Raw genomic sequence first — 27,699 nt, 5'->3', positions numbered from 1 at the left:
CTGAGGTACCATTGTATTTACATCCTGCTGGGAGGATTTACAGCAAGTAAATTTTAGTGAAATATTTTCTTGGATTAGCATATCAATTTAAATTACAGAGAGGCATTACAAACATTTCACATAAAACACAGTATTTGACATTATGCATTATCCTTCATAATTATAAATGTAGCCATATACACTTTTGAAACTCCAGTAATATCAACAAATTTATAACTATATACAGTCAACTCTTGATTGTTCAAACTAAAACATGGCCGGATTATTTTTCTGGATATACTCATGAACTCTGTTATTTATATTTAGCGAGAGTTCAATAAGATTAAAAACAAAAACATTATTAGTTTATTACAACAGTTCTATCAAACCACTACTAATTTTTAAAGATATAGTAATTAATAATGAAGTATAGTAGGTATTTTTAGCCCAAAAATTATGAAGTGATAGCTGGTACACAACCACCATATACAACGAACCACAGTAAATAGCTAATTGGATCCAGTCCTCATTGGTTCAGTATATTATGTTGATGAATGCTTGTACATTCAAGAATATACACAAACACAATATTTCATGGACTAGCTTCTGTGTCATAGAATCATTATGGCTGCTGTTTTATAAAATACAAACATTTAATATAAAAAACAAGCAACAATAATTTTTTACATCAACCAGAACTCCTCACTAAATGAAATATAAAAGTTAATATATGAATAGTATTTAAAATCAAATTTGAATCAAAATCATGATTGGAACAGATGACATTTTTGTAATCAACAAAAAACGCTAACAAATTAATTTGTATACTCTATTAGAACTTTATTGTATATTTTAACCAATTGTTGCAACAAACTTTTATCTAATCAAATATTTTGTTACTGCCACTACTTTAAGGCCGAGCAGCTTAAACTGTGAATCTATATATTGCTTGCCACATTCAAAGCAGATTACACAAGCATAATTAAAGAGAGTTGATAACTGAATACCTTTCATACTTGATGTGTTAAGGGGCCAGGTGCACAAAAATATTTGTCCAAATATGAAATATAGTGCAAACTGTTAAACAAATCTCATGTTATTTGGGATCAGCATCGTGAAAATTTTCATCCCAATATGTTAAGAAATGGATTTTCTATGATAAAAAAAGAAAAAAAGAAAAAAAAAAAAAAAGTTCCGATGATAAGGAGAACGGCTCCTATTAACTGGAACTGAGGGATAATGCAAAGATGCAAGCACCTGTCCGACACACACAAAAGAATAGAAGTAAGGAGTGTCCACAAAATGGATATGCAGTTGGTGCCTTTCTAGCATTACTGAGAAATACATAATAACACAAATAATAATGAGTATGTATGTAATTATGCTGTATTTTGTTATATATCATATACATACAGTGCCCAATGCCAATATCTGTTATTTCCACCAATATCCACCCTTTTTTTTGGGGGGGGGGGCAATTATTTTTTGTTGTTGTTGTCGTTATCTCCTTTGTTTAAGCTTCTACATCTTGGAGAATGCATAATCGTCACCAAGTATGTGAAGGTGTAGTGTTAAAAAATGAGGTAGAGGAAAAGGAAAAAATATTCCAGTATTCGGCCAAATGAATACATAAATGGGAAGAAAGCCACCAAGTCATTTTGGATACTAATTTACTTGAAGCTGTGTCACTTTCAAAATAAAGCCATTCAGCTTTTAACAAGGCTCGACATTCATGCCTGGGTCTTTTGGCTTAGCACCCATACCATCTGATAAATGATTTCAAGGTAGAAATCATCCCCATTTTTGAAAGAAGCATAAAGCATACATTTCAACTCTGACATTGTAAGTGATATACTGTACATAAAGACACTCGTCAACATTAAAAGCAGCAAGAACCCACTACCTGGTAACATTTTGATGATGCAGGACAACTACTGATCAAACCAATCTGTTAACAGCTAAAAGTCTGTATTTGGAGGTTTTGGTCTTGTCACTTGGACCACTTGAAGACTGACTGACTTTTGGGGTTGAGTAAATACAAGTAAAAACAAATCAATACAGGAGAAAGTAAATTCCTTAATATGTCTGCTGGCAATCATTCCAATATTAACCAAAGCCAGCAGTTTGGAGTTTAGAAAATGACTGCATTACAGTACCATAATTAGTTACAACCTTACAAGATGAATTTAATTCAATGTACCGTACTATATTTTAAATATACAGAAATTATACCTAGAAGGGGGTACCACCACTGGTGCAAGTGTAGGGACCCATAGCCTCGGAGAAATTATACTGTATTTTACCTTTACATAAGGCATAATTAAACACACTATATTGTTTTTCCCCAATTTGGTGAATACTGTAATACTACAGTCATACCTTTACAGAATTACACAATCCTCTTGAGCATTAAAGTATGCTTGTGGTTTTTCACTACTGTGCGTGATCTGTGGCCTTTGGAAATATGTCAGGAGGTAAAGAATTTAATGGAGACATTGCAGGATGTCTTCCTTCTGCATAAGGTATACCTATTGTTTTTTTGCTGGCAGGGTACATACTAGAGCCTACTTTGTCCACTGAACATAATCCTTGAGGCATTTTATTATCTCGGGGCATAACTGATGAAGTATCGGTAAATGGCAAATCTTGAGGCATCTTACTCATCTGACCAATATTCTTTGGCATTCCATCTGTTACTGGCATTGTTCCTTGTGAAGCCATAGCATTCATTCGAGGAGGCATAAATCCCTGTCCAACAGTCGCAGGAATTCTCATATTTGGCATATCAGTGCCTGGAGAATGGAAGGTGATCTCTGTTGCTGGAGATATTGACAAGATGGTTCCAAACAGCATGTGCTGAACAACAGGAAATTTGTGGAGAACCTGTAAGATGTTCGAGAAATCATTAAAATATTTGTAAACTACTGTATTATTACAGTACTTGAGATATCTTTGTAGAACCCCCAAAATTACTATTTTTTAATTAACTTGGAATTCCAATATTTCTCTAAGCCTGGGCTTAAGAGTATACAACATGTTTCTAAAGGCAAAATGAAACTATATGGCCCCAAATCCTGACTAATGCTAATGTAATAGATTTTCATACTGCTTAAATATCATACTTTAATGTGTGATCTTGGCACAAAATCTTATCAGAAAAATCTATATTTCTACTTTTGGCTAGTTCTCATTCTCCAACATTCCCACTTCTCATTCTAAAATTCGTATATTCTAGCAGAAGGACATTTCTAACTTTATCAAAACTTAAAGCATTCAATTTGTCTTAAATGTTCTCATCTCTTTACTATGCTAATTTGTCTTGACAGGGGCAGGCACACACCTAGGGAAACTGCACTTAATTACTTACTCTAATCTTATATTTGGCAACCAAACTAAATACTGTATCAGAAAATGGAGAGACGATGTTTCGGTCCATCCTGGACCATTATCAAGCCGTGTGCCACTTGTTAATGGTCCAGGATGGACCAAAACATTGTCATTTCTCTATTTTCTGATGCATGGTTTTGTCATCATATTTTCAGCCATGTTATTATGACACGTCATTTGCTTATATCTTGACTTACAAACCCCAGTCCTGTCAAATGCCGCCCTATTATTATTATTATTAGTAATATAAGAGCCACCCAAACTTTCACTTTACCTTTGTACATCTTTTGTTCTGATCACAGTACTTCCTCACTTGCCACTTCTTCCCTGTTCTCACTTCTATTTGAATACCGGTAGAACAGTTGAGTTCATTTTTTTGACTCTCAATCAAGATTTCCAGGTTTGAATCCCAGGTGGGACAAAAATGGTTAGGCATGTTTCCTCTCACTGAATGCACCTATTCACCTACCAGTAAATAGGTACCCAGGAGTTAGGCAGCTGGTTATGGGGTTGCATCCTGAGGCGGGTCAGTTTAACCTTGCGGGGTGGAGGACCTCTACATAAGCCTAACATGTATATATACACTGGCTGCCTGTTCCCTGACACAATGAATTACTGTGTTATAATTAAACCATGACCTTCACAAAAATATTTAAAAAATCCATTAGGGAAACACTGCCATCCAAAAACTTGTTAATGCAAAGAAAAAATTACACCACCCAGTACTGATCTACTAAAACAAAAGTATAGGATATAATGTACCTCAGCTTTATACATCTTAATCAAGCCTTGGTTTATCTTACTCCAAGACTGGACACCACTGATATTCCACAGCTGGTTGGAGTGTTCAGCAAATGGCCCAGTTTTCACCTGGAAAAAAGAATTTGTACAATAAGCAGCTAAACACCCAAGCAGTCACTTCCTTATCATGTTTATAAAATAAGCTTAAATGTTTTAATTACTGAATAAAGTTGATGAATTACTTTTAGAAAATTACATTCAGACGTATCTTGGATAGGTTAGTAAATGGAGTAAACTGATGACTGAAAAAAGATGACTTTATTCTAATAAAAAGCAAGTGCTAAATCTAATGAAATGCCAATTACTGAGCCCTGGTGGCTCCCTGAAGCTGTACACTGAGATGGTTCCCATCTACCAGGTCACATCAGCCGTAGCGTTCATAAGCCTACCAAGGACCAGAACCAGATCCTGGTCTGCTCCCTGCACAGTGGTGAAGGGAGCAGTAACATTTCGCCACATCACTGGGAAGACATCCAGAAAGTCAGCGAGTCAAAATAAATTATGCTGGGTTCAAAGGAGACTGAAGTCTCGAAAGCCACATACAGTAATGATTTTCCCCAACTATATTAAACAAATGACTGAATCTCATGAAACTAGCATAAGCTCATTCGCCTCACCTCCCCCACTTGTTTGGGGGCAAGAGGCCCACCACCACCAAGGGGCCTGAGCAGTCAGTCATAGATCAAATATACAAGTAAATACACAAACCTTCCTGACAACCTGGAAGGGAAGGAGAATATCAAGGAGCCACTGGGGCTCACCCAGAAATTGGCATTTCATTGCTTTCAATGCTGGTTTTCTGGTAGGAGCTCTTTATGGCTCCATGAAGCTATCCACAGAGAAGGAAAAACTTACCAGGGAGGAGGGAGAACAGAATAAGTTAGGACAAAGAAGAGACCTTGGGTGATGTGATGAGAGCACAGCTAATGAAGCCCCAACACAGAGCCCAAAGTGTCCTTGAACACACCGAGCGATTGGGGAAGGATTCGCCACAGAACCAAACACTAAAAATCTAGAAGAGGAAGCTGGCAAGACAGAAGCCAACAAAGGACGGGTGAGGGCCAAACCCACCAGTCCCAGGAGCGGCGAAACGGACAGAACCAAGAAACCGGACCAATGTCCAGAGGAAAGACAATTCAAGCAAAGTTGATGCTCCTGCACAACCACTCAACTGATCGGTTAGTCACCCACGGGCTAATCAAACACCAGCTGGTGATGAAACTGCAGATCACACAGAGCTGCCAGAGGCAGGGAAAGAGAAGCTGACAAGAGTCCCAACAGAGGCAAACCCTAGTCCAAACCTGGGATGGAACCAACTGGGACTTCCGCCAGTTCACCAGGAATCTGAACCTGACGAGCTGACAAGGGATGACTGGGAGTTCATACCAGCCAGTTGTCAAGGTAAGCCAACACACAAACCCCAAGAAGGTGCAACCAGGTGACAATCACCAGCACCAACCTGGTAAACACATGGGGGAGCCAGATTTCAAACCAAAAGGAAGAACCTTGAAGTGGTGAGCCTGATACTCCACCATAAAACCTAACCAGCCCCTGAACCTGGGATGAAGAGAGATGAGCCAGTATGCATCCTTGAGGTCCAAGGATTACCATTCAAGCTCCAGCCTGTAAAACCAGGCACACTTAAGCCAAGGTGGTCATGCTGCAGAAGGTTGGTCAGACAATGAAGATTGAATATCTGTTGAAGATCCTGGGGACTCAATTTCACAGTGGCCCTGGTCTCTGACCAGGCCTCCTGGTTGCTGGTCTGATCAACTAGGCTATTTGATGTGGCTGCTCACATCATGACTTAAGAGTCACAGCCTGGTTGATCAGGTATTCTTTGAAGGTGCTTGTCGAGTTCTCTTTTGAACACTGAGAGGTCGACCAGTTATGCCTCATATGTATAGAGGAAGAGTGTTGGAAAGTCTTGGGCCTTTGATATTGATCGAGTTCTCTCTCAGGATGCCTATTGCAACTCTGCTCTTCAGTGGGGTCTATTTTGCACATCCAGCCATGCCTTCTAGTCTCATGTGGTGTTATTTTTGTGTGCAGATTTAGGACAAGTTCTTTTAATATTTTCCAAGTGTAAATTTTTACGTATCTCTTCCACCTGTGCTCTGGGAAATACAGATTTAAATTTTTTAGATGGTCCCAATAATTTAGATGTTTTATTGAGTGGATTCTAGTGGCAGAGGATGTATTGCACACTTTCCAGGTAAGCAATTTCTCCAGCTTTGAATGGGGCAAGTGTGCAATAAAATTCCACTTTAGAGAGCCCTAATGTCTTAAAAAGTACCACTGGCAAGGTTCTTGTTATTCAATCCTGTTATATAGACCAGACCACACACTAGAAGTTGAAGGGACGACGACGTTTCGGTCCGTCCTGGACCATTCTCAAGTCGATTCAACCTGTTATTTTTCTTGTAGTTGTGACAGCAACTTTATTGTATTCTTTAAAAGTAAGATCATCAGACATGATTACTCTAAAATCATTTACATTGCTTTTTCTTTTAATAGTGTGGTTTGACTGCTTTATACGTGGTTTCTGCTTTGATGTTTACATTTTTCCATACTGCAGTAAATGAAACTTATCCTCATTAAACATCAGATTGGAGGTTTGCTGTGTCCTCTGTTGTCTACTCTCAGGAAAATTCTAATGTCATCTGCAAAGGATGATACAGTACTATAGTTTCTATCCTTGTCTATGTCAGATATGAGGATGAGGAAACGTATCTGAGGGGACGTATCTCAGTACCTTGGGGAACTGAGCTTTTCACGGTGGATGATTCAGATTTTACTTTGTTGACTATTACACTCTATTTGTTAGGAAGTTAAAGATCCATCTCCCTACTTTTTTTGTTCTAGATTTTCCATAGGGGAAAGAATATTTTGGGTTCCTCTCAATTTTGCTAATGGCATTTTTGCTCTTTCTGTCTCTCCTTAATTTTATACGATACTTGCAATCTTAGCTCAATCATTTCTATTTCTCTACATAGCCTTCTTTGTTATTTTTGAGATAGAGTTGAGCATTTAAAATGTTTTGCAATTTGTTTTTGTCGCCTATAGAGGTAATGCCATTCTAGTTACAGCTTGCATCATTTTCTCTTTCTCCTTAGTAGTCTGTGATTTGCATATATCCAGTGTTCAAACCCAAAATATTGAGGATGTACTGTAGGTCCAGTGAGTCGTCCTATGGGTCTGGGAACAACCAGGACACATACTGAAGGGACGATATCAACGTGACAACATCTGACGCCAACCAACCTGCAATGACCAGAAGCAGAGCCAGATAGGATACCCAACCTGAAAGCCCTGACCCCAAGAAAGGGAGAGGGGACCGACCACTGCAGGCCATGGGAAAAGACCTGAAAGGCCCATGATTCGTGAGACGATGAGCTGGCAAAACAAGCCAGATGCCCCCTACAACAGCATCAAAGGGGTGAGCTGTGAAAGGGTCAGCACATACGAGTGGAACCATCATTCCACAATGTGCAGTTGTGACATCTAGCAGAAAATAAACTTGCAACAGGAAGCAGAATGGCCTGGGAATCTGACTCTCCCCTGGGACCTACCTCGAACAGCAGCAGGTGAGGTTTCAACCCAACCAGACCACCACCTATTAGATGCAGAATTATGAGAAAATGACAAGTGATCAGTAGGCCAACAGAAGAAGGCTGCTGCAGACAAAACTTGGGACACTGCATCATCCAAAAAGAGGAGAGGAGGAGGAAGTGGACAAAAGAGAAAGAGACCAAGTTGAATCTAACTAATGGGCCAACATAGCCTGTTAACGCTTAAGGCAGACCGAGTACAGTAAAAGGAGCCACCACCTCTCGAAGGAGCGGGGGGGCAAAGAGAGGGGGCAATCTTGGGCAAAGCTGCTTAGGCCACCCCATCCTTCTGTTTAGACAGTACTTTCTGCAATTACTGTATTTGGACTATCAAGCTAACCCACATCTTCGTGGAGCTACCCAGAGAGCCTCTCCGTGAAGACTCTCTGGGTACTGCCCAAGCCACTAGACCACTGCCAAGTGCACACATGCCTTGTGGTCATCCACAGTACAAGCCCCCAGATAGCAAAGGTAGCTGCAACTTGCCCACATCTGTGGGGAGCACTGGAGCAAACATGAAGTCCTTGAGCAGAGCATAAGAAGCACCATCTATGAATGTCCAAAAGACTGAACACACCTCCAGCCAATCAAACATGTGGGTCCCTCACAATCCTTGCCAGGCCTCCAAGAAAAAGAGGAGATATCAGTTAGCCAGGATGAATCCAGAACCTCACATCGCAGCCAATAAGTCGAGAATGATTCATACTCAGAAGGCCAGATCCATCACTGAGAAAGGTCTGAATTCTGCTGAAGGTACCTGAAACAAATCCGTGCAAGCAACCGAAGGGTAAATGCTGGGAAGGTAGAAACCTTTGGAAATATGAAGATTCTCAGGCACGAAATGGGATCCAGAATTTTTATTTGTACACCATTCAATAAACCTTGGAGAAGATTCTAAAATAAAAGCTAAATTTCAGAAAACAAGATAATATTATTTATGATCATATTACATTTTAAGTGCCATTTTGTAGCTGTGAGGAGTGGGGTGGCATCAACTCAAGAGGAAATTGGAGAGCAATATAGGTTAAGTTAAAAACAGAACTTAAGTACAGTACTTAAAAACACGTACACCCAATCTTTGACACTACTCAGGATCACAGCCTCAGCACATAGCACAAACATGACTTCCTGCACTTACCGATAATATATGCTTAATACATGCCAAAAACATATATTCATCTGCATTATCATTGACGATCTTCTCATTGCTAAACATCTCTGGAGCAATTTTTGGGTGCATCTGTAGTTGTGATGATCCCCAAATAAAAGGAATAAATTGATAATCATCTAGGCTCCATACCCCTTGACTGCCTGCTGGCTCCATCTTATAGACCATCTGAAGTTTACGTGATAAAGCAATATACCTAAAAGAAATTTAGGAAACAGCATTTTATAATTGTGCAATGAACAGACATGGTAAGAAATCACCATTTATAGACATGTTTTCATTAACTAATTATATTACTTTAAAAAAAATTGAATGTAATGAGACACCAATTTCTGGATGAACCCCAGTGGCTCCCTGAAGCTACCATCACCAATGTAGGTACATCTATTAGGTGCCATCAGTCGTGAAGTTCTCTGGCCTACCGGGGACACGGCGCCAGTACCTGGTCTCCTTACAGAGGGGCAGGGAGTGGTGACATTTATATATTAAGTTATTCATTTATGCCACCACCAAAGGAAGCACCCAGAATGTCAGAGATAAAAACTACAGCTGGCTGCTTCCGACACCTACAAACTCGAAAACAGCCACAAACTCCCCAAACTATGTAAATAAATGACCCATATTAACATTTATAACAAATGTCATAACCTAGCACCTGCTTGTTTTCCCCACCCCCTCCCCCTCATTTGGAAAAGGAGGGGGAACAGGCCACTGCATCATCAGTTTCATGAATGATGTAAGAACCAGACTCCCTAGGAAGAGGCGAGTGTGTAAGGGAGCCACTGGGACTCGCCCAGAAATTGGCAGTTCATTACATTCAACACTTGTTTTCAGGAAAAAGCCCCTTGTGGCTCCCTAAAACTAACTACCCGTCGAGAAGGAAGAAATGGGGTACACTCCAGGGAGGAGGGAGCACCACTGGCATCAAAATAAAGACAAGACTGTTGGCTTAGAAAGCCGACCAAACACGACACAAAGGGCAATAAGGTCTGGGAACACTTTCCAAGCACCAGGCTGCCAACATCCTGGTCGACCTTCAACACTCCCCACACCCGAAACCAGCCCAGGACAGGAATGGGAGGACAGCTGAGAAATGGCAAATCTTTGAACCCACACAGACGTGAGAAAAGATCGCAGGCTGGCAATCAAACAAACACTGCAGACAACCCAAAAAGAAAACCCCCGGATCTGGGGACCCAGGAGACCAGAACAATCTACAAGGTAGCCACTGAGGCAGAACTGGTGGCACAGAGGGCGAGGTAGAAACTCCCATCTGAGAACAGATGAAGCACCCCTGGCCACACCAACAAACCTCAAAGATGCAAGGACCCTTCTGGAGGCTATCTGACCCTATCTCAGCCAGAAAAAAAGGGGCCAGCAGCACAGAGGAAATGGCCCAATAGGAAGGAAATAGCCCAACAGGGAGAAAGGCCAAGAACCAGAACCGGAGGAGTGCACCAAGCTCGGAAACTGGCAACCAGAAATAAGCCGAACAGAAGGAGACATCAAAACGAAGTGGAAAAGAGAAAAGAAGAAATATGGGCCAGAGATTAAGACAGTTCAGGCAGCACAATGAAGGCTGGAAGTGAACACTCAGCCTGCGAAACAGAGCCGAGGAAGTGTTGATCCCAAACGCAAACCACAGCCAGTGCCGCAGGAACAAAGAACATGAGGTGACAGAGGGGCATAAGATGCTGACTAAGAGAAGTCAAAACATAAAGAGCTGGACAAAACAAAGAACTGCAAAGAGGAATAAAGAGAGTGGCAAACCAACGTCACGAACTAAACACACACACTGCTGCCCGGAGGAAGACTGCAAGTGGGACACCTCAACAAAGCCACCAAATTGCCAGAAAGATGAGGAATCACCCACGTTAAAATCTCCAGACATGAAGAGCAGAGAAGGTCAAACCAGCAAAGCACGTTGTCTGATCAACCCTCCGGAAGAGGCGGAGCCGCAGAAAAACTGGCAGGATTCGGACACGGAGCAAGCGCCAACGAAAACCAAGGCTGGGTCGGCCAAGAAGAAGCCAGAAGAATCGCCTTCCCCTCATAGAACTCCAACTGCACCAGGAACTAGAGCAACAGTTGGACTGGGGAAGAGGTAGAGAAACCCAAACCTAGACTAGTTGAGCTGCGAGGGCGTCACACTCATGGAATGGTGCCGCATAAAGAGGAAGATGTTAGGACACAAAGCCAACGCGAAGAGGTCCACGTCCGAGCAACCAAATGATTCGCAGTGCCAGAGGAAGGAGGTGGCATCAATGATCCACTTCTGGCACGGTCTCCAATAGGCCAAATAACTTAGCGACCGATGGCACCTACATCGGAGATGGTAGCTTCAGGAAGTCACAAGGGGCTCCCCCAAGAAAAGCCCGATTTGTGGGAAGCCATTTCCTTACATTATTTATTAATGTAAGGAAAATTTATTAATTACATAGTTAATATTACCATCCAACAAGCACCTATGAATATGTCTTACCGATTAAATATCTTTGTGACTGCTGCAATAGAATCTTCTTGCTTCAAAGCCCCTATTTTAAAGATGCAGGCAAGAAAAATTATAAATGATAACTCATGTCCAGTTCCATAGTCAATACGAGTTGAATTGCCAACACTCTCTATTAAATAGGTTGTTATCTCTGGGACAGCTGCATGAAACTCCTCTGGTAATGCTTCTTGTACAACTTCTTCACCATTCTGAGTAAGAAATTAGTAAGATAATTATCTGGAGAGTGCACTAAGCCAGTAGGACTATAAAGCACTTGGAAGAGAGATGAGGACAAGGAGTTGGAATAGAATGAAGGAGTGGTGCCCAACCATTTGTACTGTCAGAGATCAAATGCCGACCTACAAGAAACAAGTCCAATGCTATATTGACTATTACAACAGGTTGGGTCAAAGATTAGTAAGGATAAGCAAGTAATGTCGTTATCTTAACTGTCAAATCCACACCTGCACATTATTGTCACGATGTACAATATGGACATATTTACAGTAATGTATACATCACCATATTGTGTATTTAGGCATTGATACATGTACTGTACTCAGTCGTCAGTCAGCGAGCATCCGTGAATTAATATCAGTATCTCGGGATATTGAAGTGTTATAGAGAACAAAACATAGTATTTGGTCCCCATGCTGTGTAAAGTAATGCAGTGATCATTGTTTCGTAGTGAATTCATTTAGCGTTAGATAAGATTCATAAAATAAATACAAGTTCTAGTGGCAACACCAGTGTCAACAGTAGGCAGTGGGTCAGGAACAGCATAACAGAGAACAGTGTTTGTAATTACCTAAGTGTAGTTACAGGATGAGAGATACGCTCGTGGTGTCCCGTCTTCCCAGTACTCTCTGTCATATAACGCTTTGAAATTACTGACAGTTTTGGCCTCCACCACCTTCTCACTTAGAATGTTCCAACCATCTACCACTGTTTGCAAAAGAAAACTTTCTAATATTTTTTTGGCACCCTTGTTTCCTTTGCTTGAATCTGTGAAGTGTCATTAGAGCATCCATAGTGATTGATCTCGAAAGTGTGCTGCAATGCATGGAAATTATTCCACAATGACTGACACTTATTTGACAAAGACAGGAAAAAATAGCACAACTGGAACACCTAGAAACCAGCAGTGGCTGCAGTACCAGGACAGGAAATTTGACCAACCTTGCCATACAGGACAACAATTATACTCACCTAGTCTGTGCTGAGCAGGAAGGCTGGCTAGTAGGTACCTCTCTCTCTCTCTCTAGGTCATGTATATGGTATACAGAGTGATTTAAAATATAAATTTTTAAATATATCACATATATTTAAAAATCTCATGTGGCTCATTTTAGGGTAAGAATTTTTTGTAACATCTATGTGACAAGAACTAGCTAGTGACTATCCATTGCTCTCTCTCACACCCCTCTCCCCCACCCCCCAACTTTCCCACCCCCTCTCACTCTCCCAAAACACTAACCCTCCCCCACAATGATTAATAATGGAACTTTGTGTTAAATAGAGAATAAATGTGGGACCATGTGGGAGCCAGTACTATGAGGGTCATGTATACATGTGTATAGCCAAAATATCTTAAATATAGTGAACAGTGGTACATTGAACAGTGAAGTGCAATGTGTAACACAACACACATACAAGTTCAAAGTGTAGGAAAATTGTACATGTGAAATTAAAAATGCATAATAGTGCCAAAATGAGGCAACACACTTACAACCTCATGGCTGTAAGCCACCAGCCACGAGGCCTACCTAGTGTAAAAGATGTCCCTCAGTGATAATATACTGTGAATATACTGTATATTGTAATATAGGAATGTGAATTTAGGAATTAATAATAGACCGGAAATTAATCAGAAAACTGCTTATGGTAATAGGCAGAGTAAATAAGACAACAATATTACAAGATCAAGTAACTGGCAACTCGTCATATCCACCTACCCGCCAAACACACGATGAAACTACGACGCTGCTACAACGTTCGAACAAATTTTAACACCTAACAAGTTGTAGCAATCAATATAGCAAGTTGTAACAACGTTCAAATATGTTATAAAAATGTTATAAAAAGATGTAACAACTTTATTACAAGTTGTAACATGGGGAAAATGGAGAGAGTTACGTTGTGTGTGTTTGCAGGGTAGCGACCTGGGACAGGACGACAGTCAAACACATCCCAGTGAGACTACCAACCAGTGGAATTACCTTCCTGTACCATATGATAAGTACCTGTACAAAAGGTTTGAACATATAAATATATACATATATTACAAATACTAAAATAGTACAGACAACAAGGAATAAAGATGGTAAATCACAAATAGGGGAACAGACAACCTCTACACCACAAACCCAACATGGAGGTGCACATCAACTGCTTTAAATCACTTTGGAAGAGTGTTGTTGTGAATTTATGTATCATTTGTAACACAAGATTTCACCCGAGTTGTACACAATTACCTACACACTATGCAAACTGACAAGGTATTCACTGGATCTGTCACAATGATAGACTGATGTGGGAAAACATAAAAAAACTAATGAATAACATTTCTGAAGTACATAGGCTACCATTCCCTGAAAAGCTACCAGAAATATATGCAGATTATGTAAAAATAACAACAACAAAACAACCCAGGGACTGATAGTTTAGAGAGTCAAATTAGCAATGTGGAAGGACATTCTGTCGAAGTACATAAAAACGACAGTAATATTGAAGAGCCAACCAGTAATATGAACAATGAGAACAAAAATGAGAAAGATGAGAGCAATTCTGAGAAAGAATGCAGAAACAAAAAAACCAGCGTTGAATGTAATGAAACGCCATTTTCTGGGTGAGTCCCGGAGGCTCCCCGGAGCTATCCCAGGCTGATATGCTAATGTCAGACTTTGGCATCAGTCATGTGTATGGAGTTCTTAGGCCTACCGGGGACCACGGCCAGAACCGGGCCCCCTCAGAGAGGCAAGGGGAGCAATGGCCTATAGAAGCCCCCGTGTAGTTGGAAGCATTCTATGTCTGCCATCGACCGGAATAGGCACCCAGAAAGGTAAGCGCCCCAAAACAAACCCCTATTCTGGTTAAAATTGCTACCTAAAACCGAACTAGTGGATAGAACTCCCCAACCGAAAACAAGCAAACTAGTGTGACGTCACACACTGCCGCGCCGCTGTCTGCGCAGCTCCCCCCTCCCCGGGAGGGGGAAGGGGGAGCCCCAGACCCCCCGCGCCGGCTACCCACACCTCAGTTCTTGAGGCTGGATGTCAAAAACGCGAAAAACCGCCGACCGGAGGGAGGGAGGGATGCCGGGGAGCCTCCGGGACTCACCCAGAAAATGGCGTTTCATTACATTCAACGCTGGTTTTCTGGGGGGAGCCCCGTCGGCTCCCCGGAGCTAACTACCCACAGACAGAAAAAGAGGGACTTACCCGGGAGGCGGTCGTCGCTCACCCCTCAACTCGAAGCCGAGACAACTGGCCGCAACCGCCGACCCAAAGCAACACAGGCCCGACGAGGCCCAGGGACATTCACAAGGTAACGAGCAGCCAGGACCCTGTTCGACCGCCAAAATCCCCGCGCCCGAATATCAGACCAAGACATATTCCCAAAGATGGCAGCAAGAGCCGTGAACTTACGAACGTCATGGGCACGGGGATAGACCGCAGGCTGGCTGGACCTAATAACCCTGCGGACGACCTGAGAGACCCGAACCCGCGAACAGGGAAGAAGGGAAACCGGATCAACCCACAGCGCGTCCCCGGACACAGAAGCTGTGGCGCACAAATAACGGCGAAGCGCCGCAACCGGACACAAAACATGATGCACCCCCGGCCTGACCAACCAAGCATCAACCACCCATGGACCCCTCCGGAACGCAGCAGTCTCATTCTTTGCCAGAAAAGAAGGAGACGGCTGCAAACGAACAAAACTATCACCACGACCAAAAGAGCAAAAACCCCTGCGCCGGAGGAGAGCATGAAGCTCCCCTACCCGACCCCCAGAGGCCAAAGCCAACAAGAAAAGGGCCTTGGAAAAACAATCCTGGACCGAAGGGGCCACAACGAAACGAGGAGATGAAAGGAAAGCGAGCACTCTGTCCAAAGACCAGGACGGCTCAGGCGACGCATGAGCAGGCCGGAGGTGAAACAATGCACGAGACAGCTTGCGAAACGGCGCAGACGTAACATCGATACCGAAAGCAAGCTGAAGCGGCTCCGCCAGCGCCGCACGATACGAAGCGACAGTGTTAGGCATAAGATGACGGTCCTGAAACAACCACGAGAGGAAGGACAAGACCACCCGAACAGACAAGGAGCTAACACGACGAAGACGCAAAAAGAAACGGAAGGACCGCCAGGAAACTTCATACTGCCGCCGAGAAGAAGCCCTCAGGTGGGACACCAACAAGGAGGCCACCTGATCACCATAGAGATGATGATAGACTCGAGTCAAAAAAACCATACGCGAAGACTCGAGGAGAAGATCGAACCAGCTACATGACGTACCGGCCTGATCTGCTGAAAGAGGCGGAGCCGCGGGAAAACCCTCGGGTTCGGACACCGAGCAACCAGCGCCTGAAACCAAGGCTGGGCCGGCCACCAAGGGGCCAGAAGGACAACTCTCCCCCGGTAAGTCTCTAAGCGAGCCAGGACCTGGAGCAACAGCCGAACCGGGGGAAAGAGGTACAGGAACCCCCACCTCGACCAGTCGAGCCGAAAGGCATCGACCCCGACGGCCTCGCAATCGGGGAAGGGCGCCGCATAAACGGGAAGACGCCGCGACCACGCCGACGCGAAGAGGTCCACCTCGGGGCGCCCGAACGTCTGGCAAAGCCAACGGAAGGACTCGTCGTCGACCGTCCACTCCGTGGAGAGGGGAACGAAGCGAGACAGGGCGTCGGCCAAGACGTTGGACACGCCCCGTACGTGAACCGCCAGGAGAGCCAAACCCCGAGAACTCAGCAGACGAGTCACCCGAAGCGACCAACCCCAAAGAGACAAGGACCGCATCGAACCCCCTCGGTTCAGGCAATGAACCACCGGAGAGCAGTCCGAATGGAGCCGAATCGTCGATCCGCGGGCCACCCGAATCCTCCCCAGAGCAAACCACACTGCCGCGAACTCCCGCACCGTACTGTGAGCTCGACGGAAGGACGGATCCCAATGCCCCTGGCCTGCCTGGTGAGCACTGGTCACAAAACCCCAGCCGAGAGACGACGCATCCGTGTACACATCGAGCGAGGGCTCGGGTAGGCGCCAAGGCACTGAACCCCGAAAAACCCGAAGAGGAAGCCGGTGACGCAGCAACCGACGCAAGTCCCCGGGGGTCGAACTCTGCGATCGCGAGAGAGGCGGAAGGGGGAACCCCGAAGGAACCAGAACAGCCGTCGAAGCCAAACCCGACCCGGCGGGTAGACCACCATCGCGAAGTTCAGGCTCCCGCACAGCCCCTCGAGCAACCGCCGGGTGACCCGAGGGCCCTCCAGAAACAGACGAAGGCGGGACCGCAGCCGCAGGAGAGACTCCGGAGGGAGAGACAAGGAGGCGGTTCGAGAGTCCCACACGAGACCCAGCCAAGTCCAAACCTGAGAGGGAACCAGATGGGACTTCCTCCAGTTCACCAAGAACCCGAACCCGGCGAGCTGGGAAAGAACCAAATCCCTGGCTAGCAAGCAAGCTGACTGGCTGGGAGCCCAAACCAGCCAGTCGTCGAGGTAGGCCAACACCCGAATACCTAGGAGACGCAAACGAGCCACCACAACCCGTGTAAGGCGTGTGAACACGCGAGGTGCCAGGTTCAACCCGAACGGGAGACAACGAAAGCGGTAACTCAGACGCCCCACTACAAAACCGAGCCAGTCCCTGAACCGCGGATGAATCGGGACATGCCAATAAGCGTCCCGGAGGTCCAGGGACACCATCCAAGCTCCCGGCTCCAAGAGGAGCCGAACCTGAGACAGCGTAGTCATCCGAAAGGAGGGGCAATGAACCCAGGGGTTCAGACGGGACAAGTCCAGAATGAACCGCAGGTCCGCGCAGTCCCGTTTCGGAACCGGAAACAGACGGGAAACCCATCTGAGGGACGACGTCGTTTCGACGACGCCCAAGCGCACCCACTCCAAGACGACTCGACAGAGCGCAGGGGAAGAAGCCTGCCCTGCCAGCCCCGACCCCCCAAGGGGGGAGGGGCCACCCAACGCCACCGCAGGCCGCGAGACACGACCCGAAAGGCCCACGAATCGTGGGACCAGGCGCGAGCAAACAGCGCAAGCTGCCCCCCCATCGCCCCGTCAAAGGGGCAAACCGCGAAAGGGCCGGCGACCCTTACGAGACCCAGAACCCCGCACAGTGCGAACACCGCGCCGACCAGACGAGGGAGGGTCCGCAGGAGGAGCCAACCCCAAACCTGACACCAGAGGCCTACCACGACGAGAGGAACCCTGAGCCCTGGCACGACCTTTCCGGGAAGAACCACCCCGGGACCCCCGGAAAACCAACAAGTCCGACATCGGACGACAAGCCGCCGACGCAGCCTGAATAAACTGCGCCACGGCCGACTCCCCAAACAGGAGAGGACAAAAAGGTGAAGAACGCCTAAGAGCCAGAGCCCAAGCAGATTCCACGGAGGAACCCAGCACTCGACCATCGCCTATAGCATCAGCCTCAAGAACTGAGGTGTGGGTAGCCGGCGCGGGGGGTCTGGGGCTCCCCCTTCCCCCTCCCGGGGAGGGGGGAGCTGCGCAGACAGCGGCGCGGCAGTGTGTGACGTCACACTAGTTTGCTTGTTTTCGGTTGGGGAGTTCTATCCACTAGTTCGGTTTTAGGTAGCAATTTTAACCAGAATAGGGGTTTGTTTTGGGGCGCTTACCTTTCTGGGTGCCTGTTCCGGTCGATGGCAGACATAGAATGCTTCCAACTACACGGGGGCTTCTATAGGCCATTGCTCCCCTTGCCTCTCTGAGGAGGCCCGGTTCTGGCCGTGGTCCCCGGTAGGCCTAAGAACTCCATACACATGACTGATGCCAAAGTCTGACATTAGCATATCAGCCTGGGATAGCTCCGGGGAGCCGACGGGGCTCCCCCCAGAAAGTTAGGATAAAAAACACAGACTATCCCAAAACAGAGGCGGCCAAGACACGCACAGATATAAACAACCAGGTTAAAATCACAAATGATAATATTTGCAAATATTATGCAAAAGGAATGTGCAGATATGGGTCCAAAGGCACAAAATGCACATTCATACATCCCCAAAAATGCCGAAACATACTAGGGAGGGGTAAATGTCGTTTTGGAACAAAGTGCAGATATTTCCACCATAAACTATGCAAACTCTCAATTAATGAGAGAAAATGCTATGATCTTCATTGCCCTGATTTCCATGTGAGAGGTACACAAAACTATAGAAGAAAGGAAGTCCAATATAATAACCCTGGAAGTTTTTTAGAGGCAGGCAGGCAGGTAGACAGAAACATTGCAGGATGGAGAGGGAGAGGGAGAAATGCCCAAGATTGGACTACCATTCACCATCAGGTGCACACATACTACACCCCCCCCCCCCAACTCTACAGAAACTACCACACTCTCCAGCACCAGTACTACTACCAAAACTGCATGAACCACTGCCAAAACAGCAAAACACTGGATCAGGGGGAAGAACTACCAAAATCCACCAGAAGTGTTTATCAGGGAGACATGATCACCACATACAAAATTCTCAGGGGAATTGACAGGGTAGATAAGGATGGATTATTTAACACGGGTGGTACTCACTCAAGGGAACACAGGTGGAAGCTGAGTACCTAAATGAGCCACAGAGATATTAGAAAGAACCTTTTCAGTGTCAGAGTAATTAATAAATGAAATGCATTAGGAAGTGATGTGGTGGAGGCTGACTCCATACACAATTTCAAATCTTCAGAAGGATATTCTTCTGAAGATGTATTATTAAATACGAAAGTACTTAGGGAAATTCATGTCTTAATCCTCCTGTGGTCTGACACTGTCACACTGGTCATCACGTGTTAATTTCTTTGTAATTTAAACACAATTTCAAATGTAGATATGATAAAAGCTTAAGAAGCTCAGGAACCTGTACACCAACCTTCCTGTTAGGAAGAGTAATGGTCAGGTTGTGGGGACGACTGACGGAGTCTTGATAGTCACCAGATAATTAATTAAGACATGCTACTAAGTGGCTCCCAGAACTGAAGGGCAAGAGGTACGAGGAGAGGTTAGAGGCATTAAATATGCCAAAACTAGAAGACAGAAGAAAAAGAGGCAATATCATCACTACGTACAAAATAGTAACAGGAATTGATAAAATCGATAGGGAAGAGTTCCTGAGACCTGGAATGTCAAGAACAAGAGGTGATAGATTTAAACTAGCTAAACACAGATGCCGAAGAAATTAGAAAATTCACTTTAGCAAACAGAGTGGTAGATGGTTGGAACAAGTTAGGTGAGAAGGTGGTGAAGGCCAAGACCGTCAGTAGTTTCAAGGCGTTATATGATAAAGAGTGCTGGGAAGACGAGACACCACGGGCATAGCTCTCATCCTGTAACTACACTTAGGTAATTACCAGTACATTGACTGATGAGAGGCAGAACCAAGGAGCCAAAGCTCAACCCCAGCAAGCACAACTAGGTGAGTACAGCATTCAGATAAATATACACTACTGTGTGTGACAGGTAGCAATGAACTTTAACTAGTTTACAGCTCAATCTGACATTTCGGAAGGATGCATTAGGTTGCTATACTGTAGTTGTTTTATTGTGTTGTAACAATGGAACAACTAACATGATATACAGTATGCAAATGAGAAAACTAATGAGACAAATTGCATGTTTTATTGTTGTGTGTCAGTGATAGTGAAAATAAACAATTCACCTTCTGTTCACTATGAATATCTAGGTGAAATGTTGTAGTTAGGTTTAATTCGCCAAGCTACTGAAGTCTGCAATCTTTCAAACTTTTATCATACACAGAATATCAAGAAGAAAGATTGGCTTATATTTTGTCGATCCTTTTACTACTGCATTTTGATTACTCCCTAATATACATATAACCATTAAAGTTTCATTCCATTCGAAGGACTTTCATTTTGCTGTGACTTCCCGTTAACAATGATTGAATTGTAAATCATCATAATTCACTCCTATCATTTTTAGTAGTTGTTTCATCCCAATATTTTTAAAGTATACAAAATAAACAGGAAACTAATACAGTTTACAAATTAAAAAAAATTAGTACAGTATAGTACCTGCTTGAGTTTAGCATAAAAGTCCCGAAATGCTTTATTGCCATAACGCTGAGGCTGGTCAATGGGAGGTATGTCATCTATCCACTGGCTGAGTGTATCCAGCAGGTTTAGTAGTCCAGTTGTAACTGGACTCATGTTACACTCAGCACTCAACTTCTTGCCTTTCACTGCTGCATTCATTGCAGTCAGGAAACCTAATATGTCCTGATGGGGAGAAGAAATATACATGACTAAAACAAGACCAAGTTATTGCTTTATATCAAAGTCTAGTAAATTATGAAGACACTGTTTACTTATGTTAACAAGTTATGTAACTAGCCCATCAGTGTTGTAACTTCATTGCTAAAAAAAAAATTGGGGGCTCAGTTGCTGATCTAATTATGTGCCTCTGTAGCCTTTTCCACTACCCCTCATTAGATGGGTATGGAGTATATAATAAATGAACTAAAATAAAAATTAGCAATATAAACAGACAGCAAGCTCTTAACAATCACGTTACCTTTATCTACCTGATTTACCAGATGACCACTGACCCTAGTGGCCTTGTCGAGGACAGGAAGCCAGAAGCGTGTCAAAGGTCCCTCCCCCCCCCCCCATTTGCCTTGATGATGTTTTCCAGGTAGATTTTAAAATCCAACATAGTTTTGGAATTTATGAATTCCACAGGTACGTAGTTCCATGGGTTTATAACCCTGTGGGTGAAAAAAACAGCATTGAATGTAATGAAATGCCATTTTCTGGATGAGACCCGGAGGCTCCCTGGAGCTATCCAGGCTGATATTGCTAATATTAGACTTTGGCATCAGTGTGAAAGGAGTTCATAGGCCTACCGGGGACCACGAGCCAGAACCTGGCCCCCTCTGAGAGGTACGAGGGGCAATGGCCTATAGAAACCCCCATGTGGTTGGAAGCATTCTATGTCTGCCATAGACTGGGTCAGGCACCCAGAAAGGTAATCATCCCAAAACAAACCCTATTCTGATTAAGAAATTGCGACTAAAAGCCGAACTAGTGAACAGAACTCCCAAAACAAAAACGAGCAAACGAGTATAACGACACCACGTCGCCGCACCGCCATATGCACAGCCCCCCCTACCCGGGAGGGGGATGGGGAACCCCAGACCCCCCCCCATGCCGGCTATCCAAAACCCCAGTTCTGAGGCTGATGCGCTTGGCTGAAGTCGTGTACTCTGACTCCAGTTTTTGTCTTCAGCTCTGTGCCCTTGTGGTGTGGTGGCTGTCACACAGGGGGTGCGCAAGCCAGGAGTAATTCTTCAGTACTCGGGCTGCATGCACCTAGGGTTACCTTCACCTAGGTACCCGGTAAGTACTGCCCTTGGGGCTTGGGCCGCCTTCCCCAAGTTCCTAGGGTTCTGCCTCTGGTCGTTTGCTGCTTGGCTTTCGGCCGTCCTATGTGTGCTGGGGTGTTCTGGCTCCCTTGTTCACCTTAGGGTCATAGGCAGTTTGCACTGGTAGGGGCGCAGGGTACTGCGCATCTAGTTTTCACCTATCATGGTGGCCGGCTCTGTTCCGCCTGGGTACGTTGTCCTCTTGCGGGGTTTTATTTTTGTTTTTGTTTTCCCTGCATGGTGGGGGGGGGGGTTCTGCCTTTGCTTGGTTCCCCCTTATCTGTATTTTGTACACTTCTGTATTTTTGGCGGTACCCCCTTCTAGGTCCCCGTGAGTGTACACATCCCAGGGGTTCAGTACCTGTACTTAGAAGGTTGTTGGTAGACTTGGGCACCAGGTTAGCAGTAGCCTGCCTGATCTTTCCTGAGCGTGTGTTCCGTCTCAGGGCCACGGGAATCCCCATCATTAGATGCATCATCACTGAACTCACAAAACGATTCATCTATGTACCATTTATAAAAAAAAATTGGAGATAACACGGGCGAGCATGGGTGGACGCTCAGCTACAACTGGATACATTCACTGTATCATCCTCATCGGTGCTGTATCACTTGCATCCAACCCTTGTGTTAGGTCTTTATTGTGCCTAGCTTCATCAATATCTCCCAGAATGACCATTATGTTCTTTAAACAATAAGGTCTGAATTTCACTGACTGAGAGTGATCTTTCAACACCGCGTCCGACAAATGTTTGGAAGCCAGAGGCGCGTGCACCACCCTTGGTTGCTCATTCAGAACTGATCCTGCCAGCAGCCCTAGGGAGATCTGGGAATTTTTTCAAAGTGGCTGCCTCTCACTGGAGGTCCGAGGAATTCATTTCGAACCCAACCTTCCGGGCATGCGTTTCGACTGTGTATGAAAAAATAAAAAAGGGTTTTCTTGGACGGCACAATGCAGTGGTTAAAAGAGACCAACATTGTCTATGCCTTCACATGATGGGTTGGGTACTGTCATCCCCAAAGATCTCAGTACAGTATATAGGCAAGACAACAACGTCTCTTTCTCTCTAGGAGATTTACAATGCATAAGCAACAGGGCTCCATCAAGGAGCATATAATCTCCTTACACAAGCAGACCATTCACCAGAGAAATCTTAACAAGCAACACTGAAATAACCGACAGGTATAACGACAACAGAAGAGTGGACATCAGCGAAGCCCTACACATCAAAAAATCAAGACCAGCAGTCAACACGTAATTACATTCTACCCACTCCAAGACCCCGAACCAACAGAGAAAGAGTAGAAGCAAGAACATAGGCATTTAATGGCCTATTAATATTCATTATGTCATTCATTCATCTCAATCATGTCCTGTACCATCTCACCTCAAGTGAACATCCATGTGCAGGATATACGGAAACATGCCATGAAAAAGAAAATAATTACGGCCCAAAGACCGGTAGTGAGGACAAGAGAGTACTGTAAAATCAATACGATGAACGAACATGACCTAGGCAGCAATCAGCAACTGAATGTACACAATCCACTATATAAACAGAGAATCCAAAGTATACATAGAGGGGCAGCCAAGCACAGAAGACAGGCAAGGAATGAGTGTCCAGATATCCGGAAAAGATTCAGTTGCCAAAAGATTAAAGCAAAAGGTCCTGAATTTTGGGGCCGTGCCCCACAGTGTAACGAATAACAACATATGCGGACATAGTAAGGTCACGTTAAGATGCACGCAAACCGGCCAACAGCACTACAAAGAAAGCCCAACACTCATCCAAAATCGAGAATTAGTGCCTGGCAGATAGCATCGCCAGACCGTATAATCTCTTCTGCAGAGCGGAGGTGTTACGAACCCGGATCCAGCGTCCGAGCACGGAGCAGTGACGACCGCGCCATCTGTGGGTCAGCTCCCGAAACCCTCCACCAAATGGACGACGACACCTGGTGAGGACGACGAGTACTGGCTACGAGGGCCAGTTTCCAGTCCCGTTCAGCGCTCAACACAGCCGCTGCTGACCTCTGGTGAGGTGGTGCTCAGACAACAACGCCATCTATGGAGTGGATATGTCAGGCGTTTGTGTCTGAGCCTGTAAGTGGGGTGTTTTAGTGTGTCCCAGTTATTGATGACGTGTCTGCTTACAGAGTCGACCTGGGACTGCTGTGATGGAAGTTGAGTCAGTCTACCCAAGGCAGCCGTCTCCATACCTTGTGCTTTGCTGCAGCAGCTGTGAAGTCGTCCCCCCGGAAGAACACTGTGGTGTTACCCTGCCAGTGGAGTGGCAGTAGAAGGATTACCCGGGACCGACTGCTGGAGACGATTATCCACTGGGGTATTGAGGACAGGAGAGTGATTTGTGGTATCACACGAGGCTCCTGTCTAGGGCGTTACCCTAATATCGCTCGTGGAGTGGCCTTACCAGCGTTGCTGGTCCGGAACCTGCCAGCAGACCTGCTGGACTTGTGGTTGACGGCCTCCACAGCGGTGCCCCCAGTGGACCTGTGTTTTGGCTGACCTGTGGCCAGGGTAGGCTCAGCTTCTCAAAGGATTCGTTGTGAGGCCACGAAAGCACCGAAGACTTAGCACCGAGAGCTTGGATCCAGAGTCTTCAGGAGAAGACGTTTGTGTACAGTGTTAATACCCCTCCCCCCGTGTAATCTTTTTATATATTATTTATTGGTGGTGGTCAATATATTATATTAAGTTCTTGCCTTTATTTCCCTTCCCCTTTAAGTTACTTGCGTCACGGATCACATCCCTTGAAAGCCACTACTGGCTTGGGGTCGGATACAACTTACTCTAATAACATCAGAGTGAGAACCCCGTTGCGTCCCGAGAGGGCCGTAACAGGAGGCACCATAGCATCATGACATAGCATAGCTAAGAAATATTCTGAGAGTATCGCTAGAGGATGATGTCCTGAGTTGCGTGTGTAGTAGGAGAAGAGTAGGTGTAGTGCAGAGATGGAGAAGGCTTCACTCCGAGCCACCCTACACCCGCATATAGAGAAAATAACCAGGAAAGTTCCCCACATAGAAAATCCAGAACACCCCCAGTATCGAGGGGGCTATGACTGGAGAGAGAAGACGAGCGAGTGCAGCGTATGACCCGAAATAAAGGTAGCAAAACACCAACACATCATGTAAGAAGTGGCACGAAGGCCACATACACAGTGTTTGAAATAAAGAACCCAGTTACTGGCTACCTGAGGCCATAACATTTGTAAATGTTGTAGGTTTCATTATGAGGATGATCAGTAGATGGCCTAAGACAACCTCGATAAGCCTAATAGTTTTCCTGTCCCCGACTCCAGGAAACCAAAACCATATCCTTAAAATTCTCTTTTTTATATATATCCCTTAGGCTAATGGTAGGTATCTCTCCAGCACATATAAGTTAGAAATGTAAAAAGATTTACGATTATCCTATGACTACAGTATTTTCTGAATTACCTGGTAGGCATTTGATCGTTCCCATTTAATCACATCTTCAGGGCTAAACACAGCACGCTGTGGAATTTCAAATTTGTGTTTTTCTGTAAAAAAATATGCAAAATTAGAAACAGGTGCAGGTATGCATAATAATACAGTATTTACATACATAAATATATTCTGTATTTACATTAATTCATACATAGTACTGGACACCATATAACTGTAACAAGCACTTTCTCTGGGCACTTAATGAAAGGCAGGATGTATATGGAAAAGTAATTTGCATTTTTAAGAAATTGTGGTAATTTATTAATGATTATAAAGAATGTAATTTATAATAATAAAGAATGCAAATAGACTTTGACAATAACCAGTAAGAGGAATATAGCATGGCAAAGGTGAAAAATAAAAGCAAGTAACTTTATACCAGTGGAGCAGGGGGGTGTCAGAGAGCCTCCGGGGCTCACCCAGAAACTAGCATTTCATTACATTCAACGCTGGTTTTCTGTGGGGAGCCCCGTCGGCTCCCTGAAGCTGAACATTCATAAAAACATAAGAATGAAGGTAACTGCAGAAAGCCTATTGGTCCATATGAGGCAGCTCCTATTTATAGAAGATGGGCGACCTAATCTCATTCATATACACTACTGTATATGTATAACCTACACATGAAACAATCAAGGGATCCTACTTCTATTATGTTAAGTGGTAATCGGTTCCACAAATCATCAACCCTGTTACTGAACTAGTATTTACCTATGTCTTTCTTAAATCTTAAATCGGCGAAAAATCAGCCAAAAAAAATAAGTTGTAAGTTTTGTGAGTTGTGACCGACTTATTTGTTGACCAATTTCATCCTGTCTTCACATAGTTAGGGAAATACATGTATACTCCAGGAAGTAAGGGTTACAACAAACTCGGATAATAAACAAAGGAGAAAAAAACTAAAATCTTAAAAAAAAATTCCCTTAAACAAAAATATTTTTAAGACATTGATGAAAGTAACATATATTAACATTGGACAATGAATTTATATTATATATAACAAAATAGAGCATAATAACATAGTTACTCATTATTATTTGTGTTAATACATATTACTCAGCAATGATATAAAGGCACCAACTATATTTCCACTTTGTGGACACTTCTTACTACTATTCTTCTTTGAGTGTCGGACAGGTACTTGCATCTCTTTATTACTGCATTATCCTTCAGATCCAGTTATTAGGAGCTGTTCTCCTTATCAACAAAATGTTCATATTTTTTAAAAATTTGTCTAAAATCATTTTCTAAAAATATTTTGATGAAAATTTCACCACACTAAAGCCAATAAGTTGGAGATCTGTTTAACATTTTTAAGTTATTTTTACATAATTTGAATAATTTTCGGTATTAGGCCCCCCCAATATGGGGGTAATATGCGCGGTCCAAGGGTTAAGCACCCTGGCAAACACTTCGTCTGGCCCTGGGGATTTATTTGGCTTGAGTTTCACTATTTGTTTAACACTTACCATTCCTTGTTCCTATTAGCATTTAGGAACAAGATTTTGTACATGTAGATAGCACACAAGAATATGTGTAGTGAGTGAATGTTTAGTAGGTTAAGGGACTTGAACAGAGGGGCTGTGTGCTGTCTTAAGACTTAAGAGTTTGTTATAGTTCTGGTAGCATATTTGTCCTGAGTGATGATTGGCTTGAGGTAGTTTGCAGTGGTTGAACCCCATGACAGATACTGTATGTAAGACAGGGGATAGATTAGCCATATACTGTACATCATGGAATGATTCAATCAATGCGAGCACCGCCCTGAATAGATCAACAGGTCCGCTGCAATGCATCCTGCTTATGTTAGATAATTTAGAAAACAAAATAATAATAATAATAATGGATAATTATATTCGCTGTCCACGCAAATGATCTTTTAACCTGCCCTGAAGCCCTCTTGACAGCTCACCTTATTAAGGCTTCACAATCAATAACAACGCAAATTACAATCCACAACAACGCTAATAATGAGATATTATGTTTCAGCTACCAATAATATCTTAATAAAGGCTAAAGAATATGTGACACGAGCTAACTTACTACAATCAATGACCATTTTCAACTTCTAGAATCCGTAGAGTGAAGCCGTCAGTCACCCACTGTTGTGACTCAACTTGGGCTCTAGGACATTGACTCAACCCAAC

At 44.1% G+C, this 27,699-nt stretch overlaps 1 protein-coding gene across 1 annotated transcript; it reads right to left on the bottom strand.

The window, feature by feature from the left end:
• Window positions 1–27,699, bottom strand: LOC123765260 (serine/threonine-protein phosphatase 2A activator). Its single transcript, XM_045753773.2, has 7 exons — window positions 27,596–27,699; window positions 25,526–25,608; window positions 20,712–20,915; window positions 11,429–11,646; window positions 8,917–9,142; window positions 4,129–4,236; window positions 1–2,862 (listed from the first exon to the last, which is right to left on the bottom strand). The coding sequence occupies exons 1-7, from the start codon at window positions 27,609–27,611 to the stop codon at window positions 2,413–2,415; spliced, it is 1,305 nt and encodes a 434-aa protein (XP_045609729.2). The 5' UTR covers window positions 27,612–27,699; the 3' UTR covers window positions 1–2,412.

Source organism: Procambarus clarkii, chromosome 33 (genome assembly GCF_040958095.1).
Source record: "Procambarus clarkii isolate CNS0578487 chromosome 33, FALCON_Pclarkii_2.0, whole genome shotgun sequence".
Taxonomy (NCBI): Eukaryota; Metazoa; Arthropoda; class Malacostraca; order Decapoda; family Cambaridae; genus Procambarus; species Procambarus clarkii.
The sequence above is the reverse complement of the archived record's forward strand: the minus strand, read 5'-3'. Positions and strand labels throughout refer to the sequence as shown.

Excerpts from the sequence above, each read along its gene's own strand:
- LOC123765260 (XM_045753773.2), bottom strand. Across the intron at positions 20,916-25,525 it reads AACGATCAAATGCCTACCAG|GACATATTAGGTTTCCTGAC; the intron begins GTAATTCAGAAA and ends TCTCCCCATCAG. Across the intron at positions 11,647-20,711 it reads TTTATGCTAAACTCAAGCAG|AATGGTGAAGAAGTTGTACA; the intron begins GTACTATACTGT and ends TTTCTTACTCAG.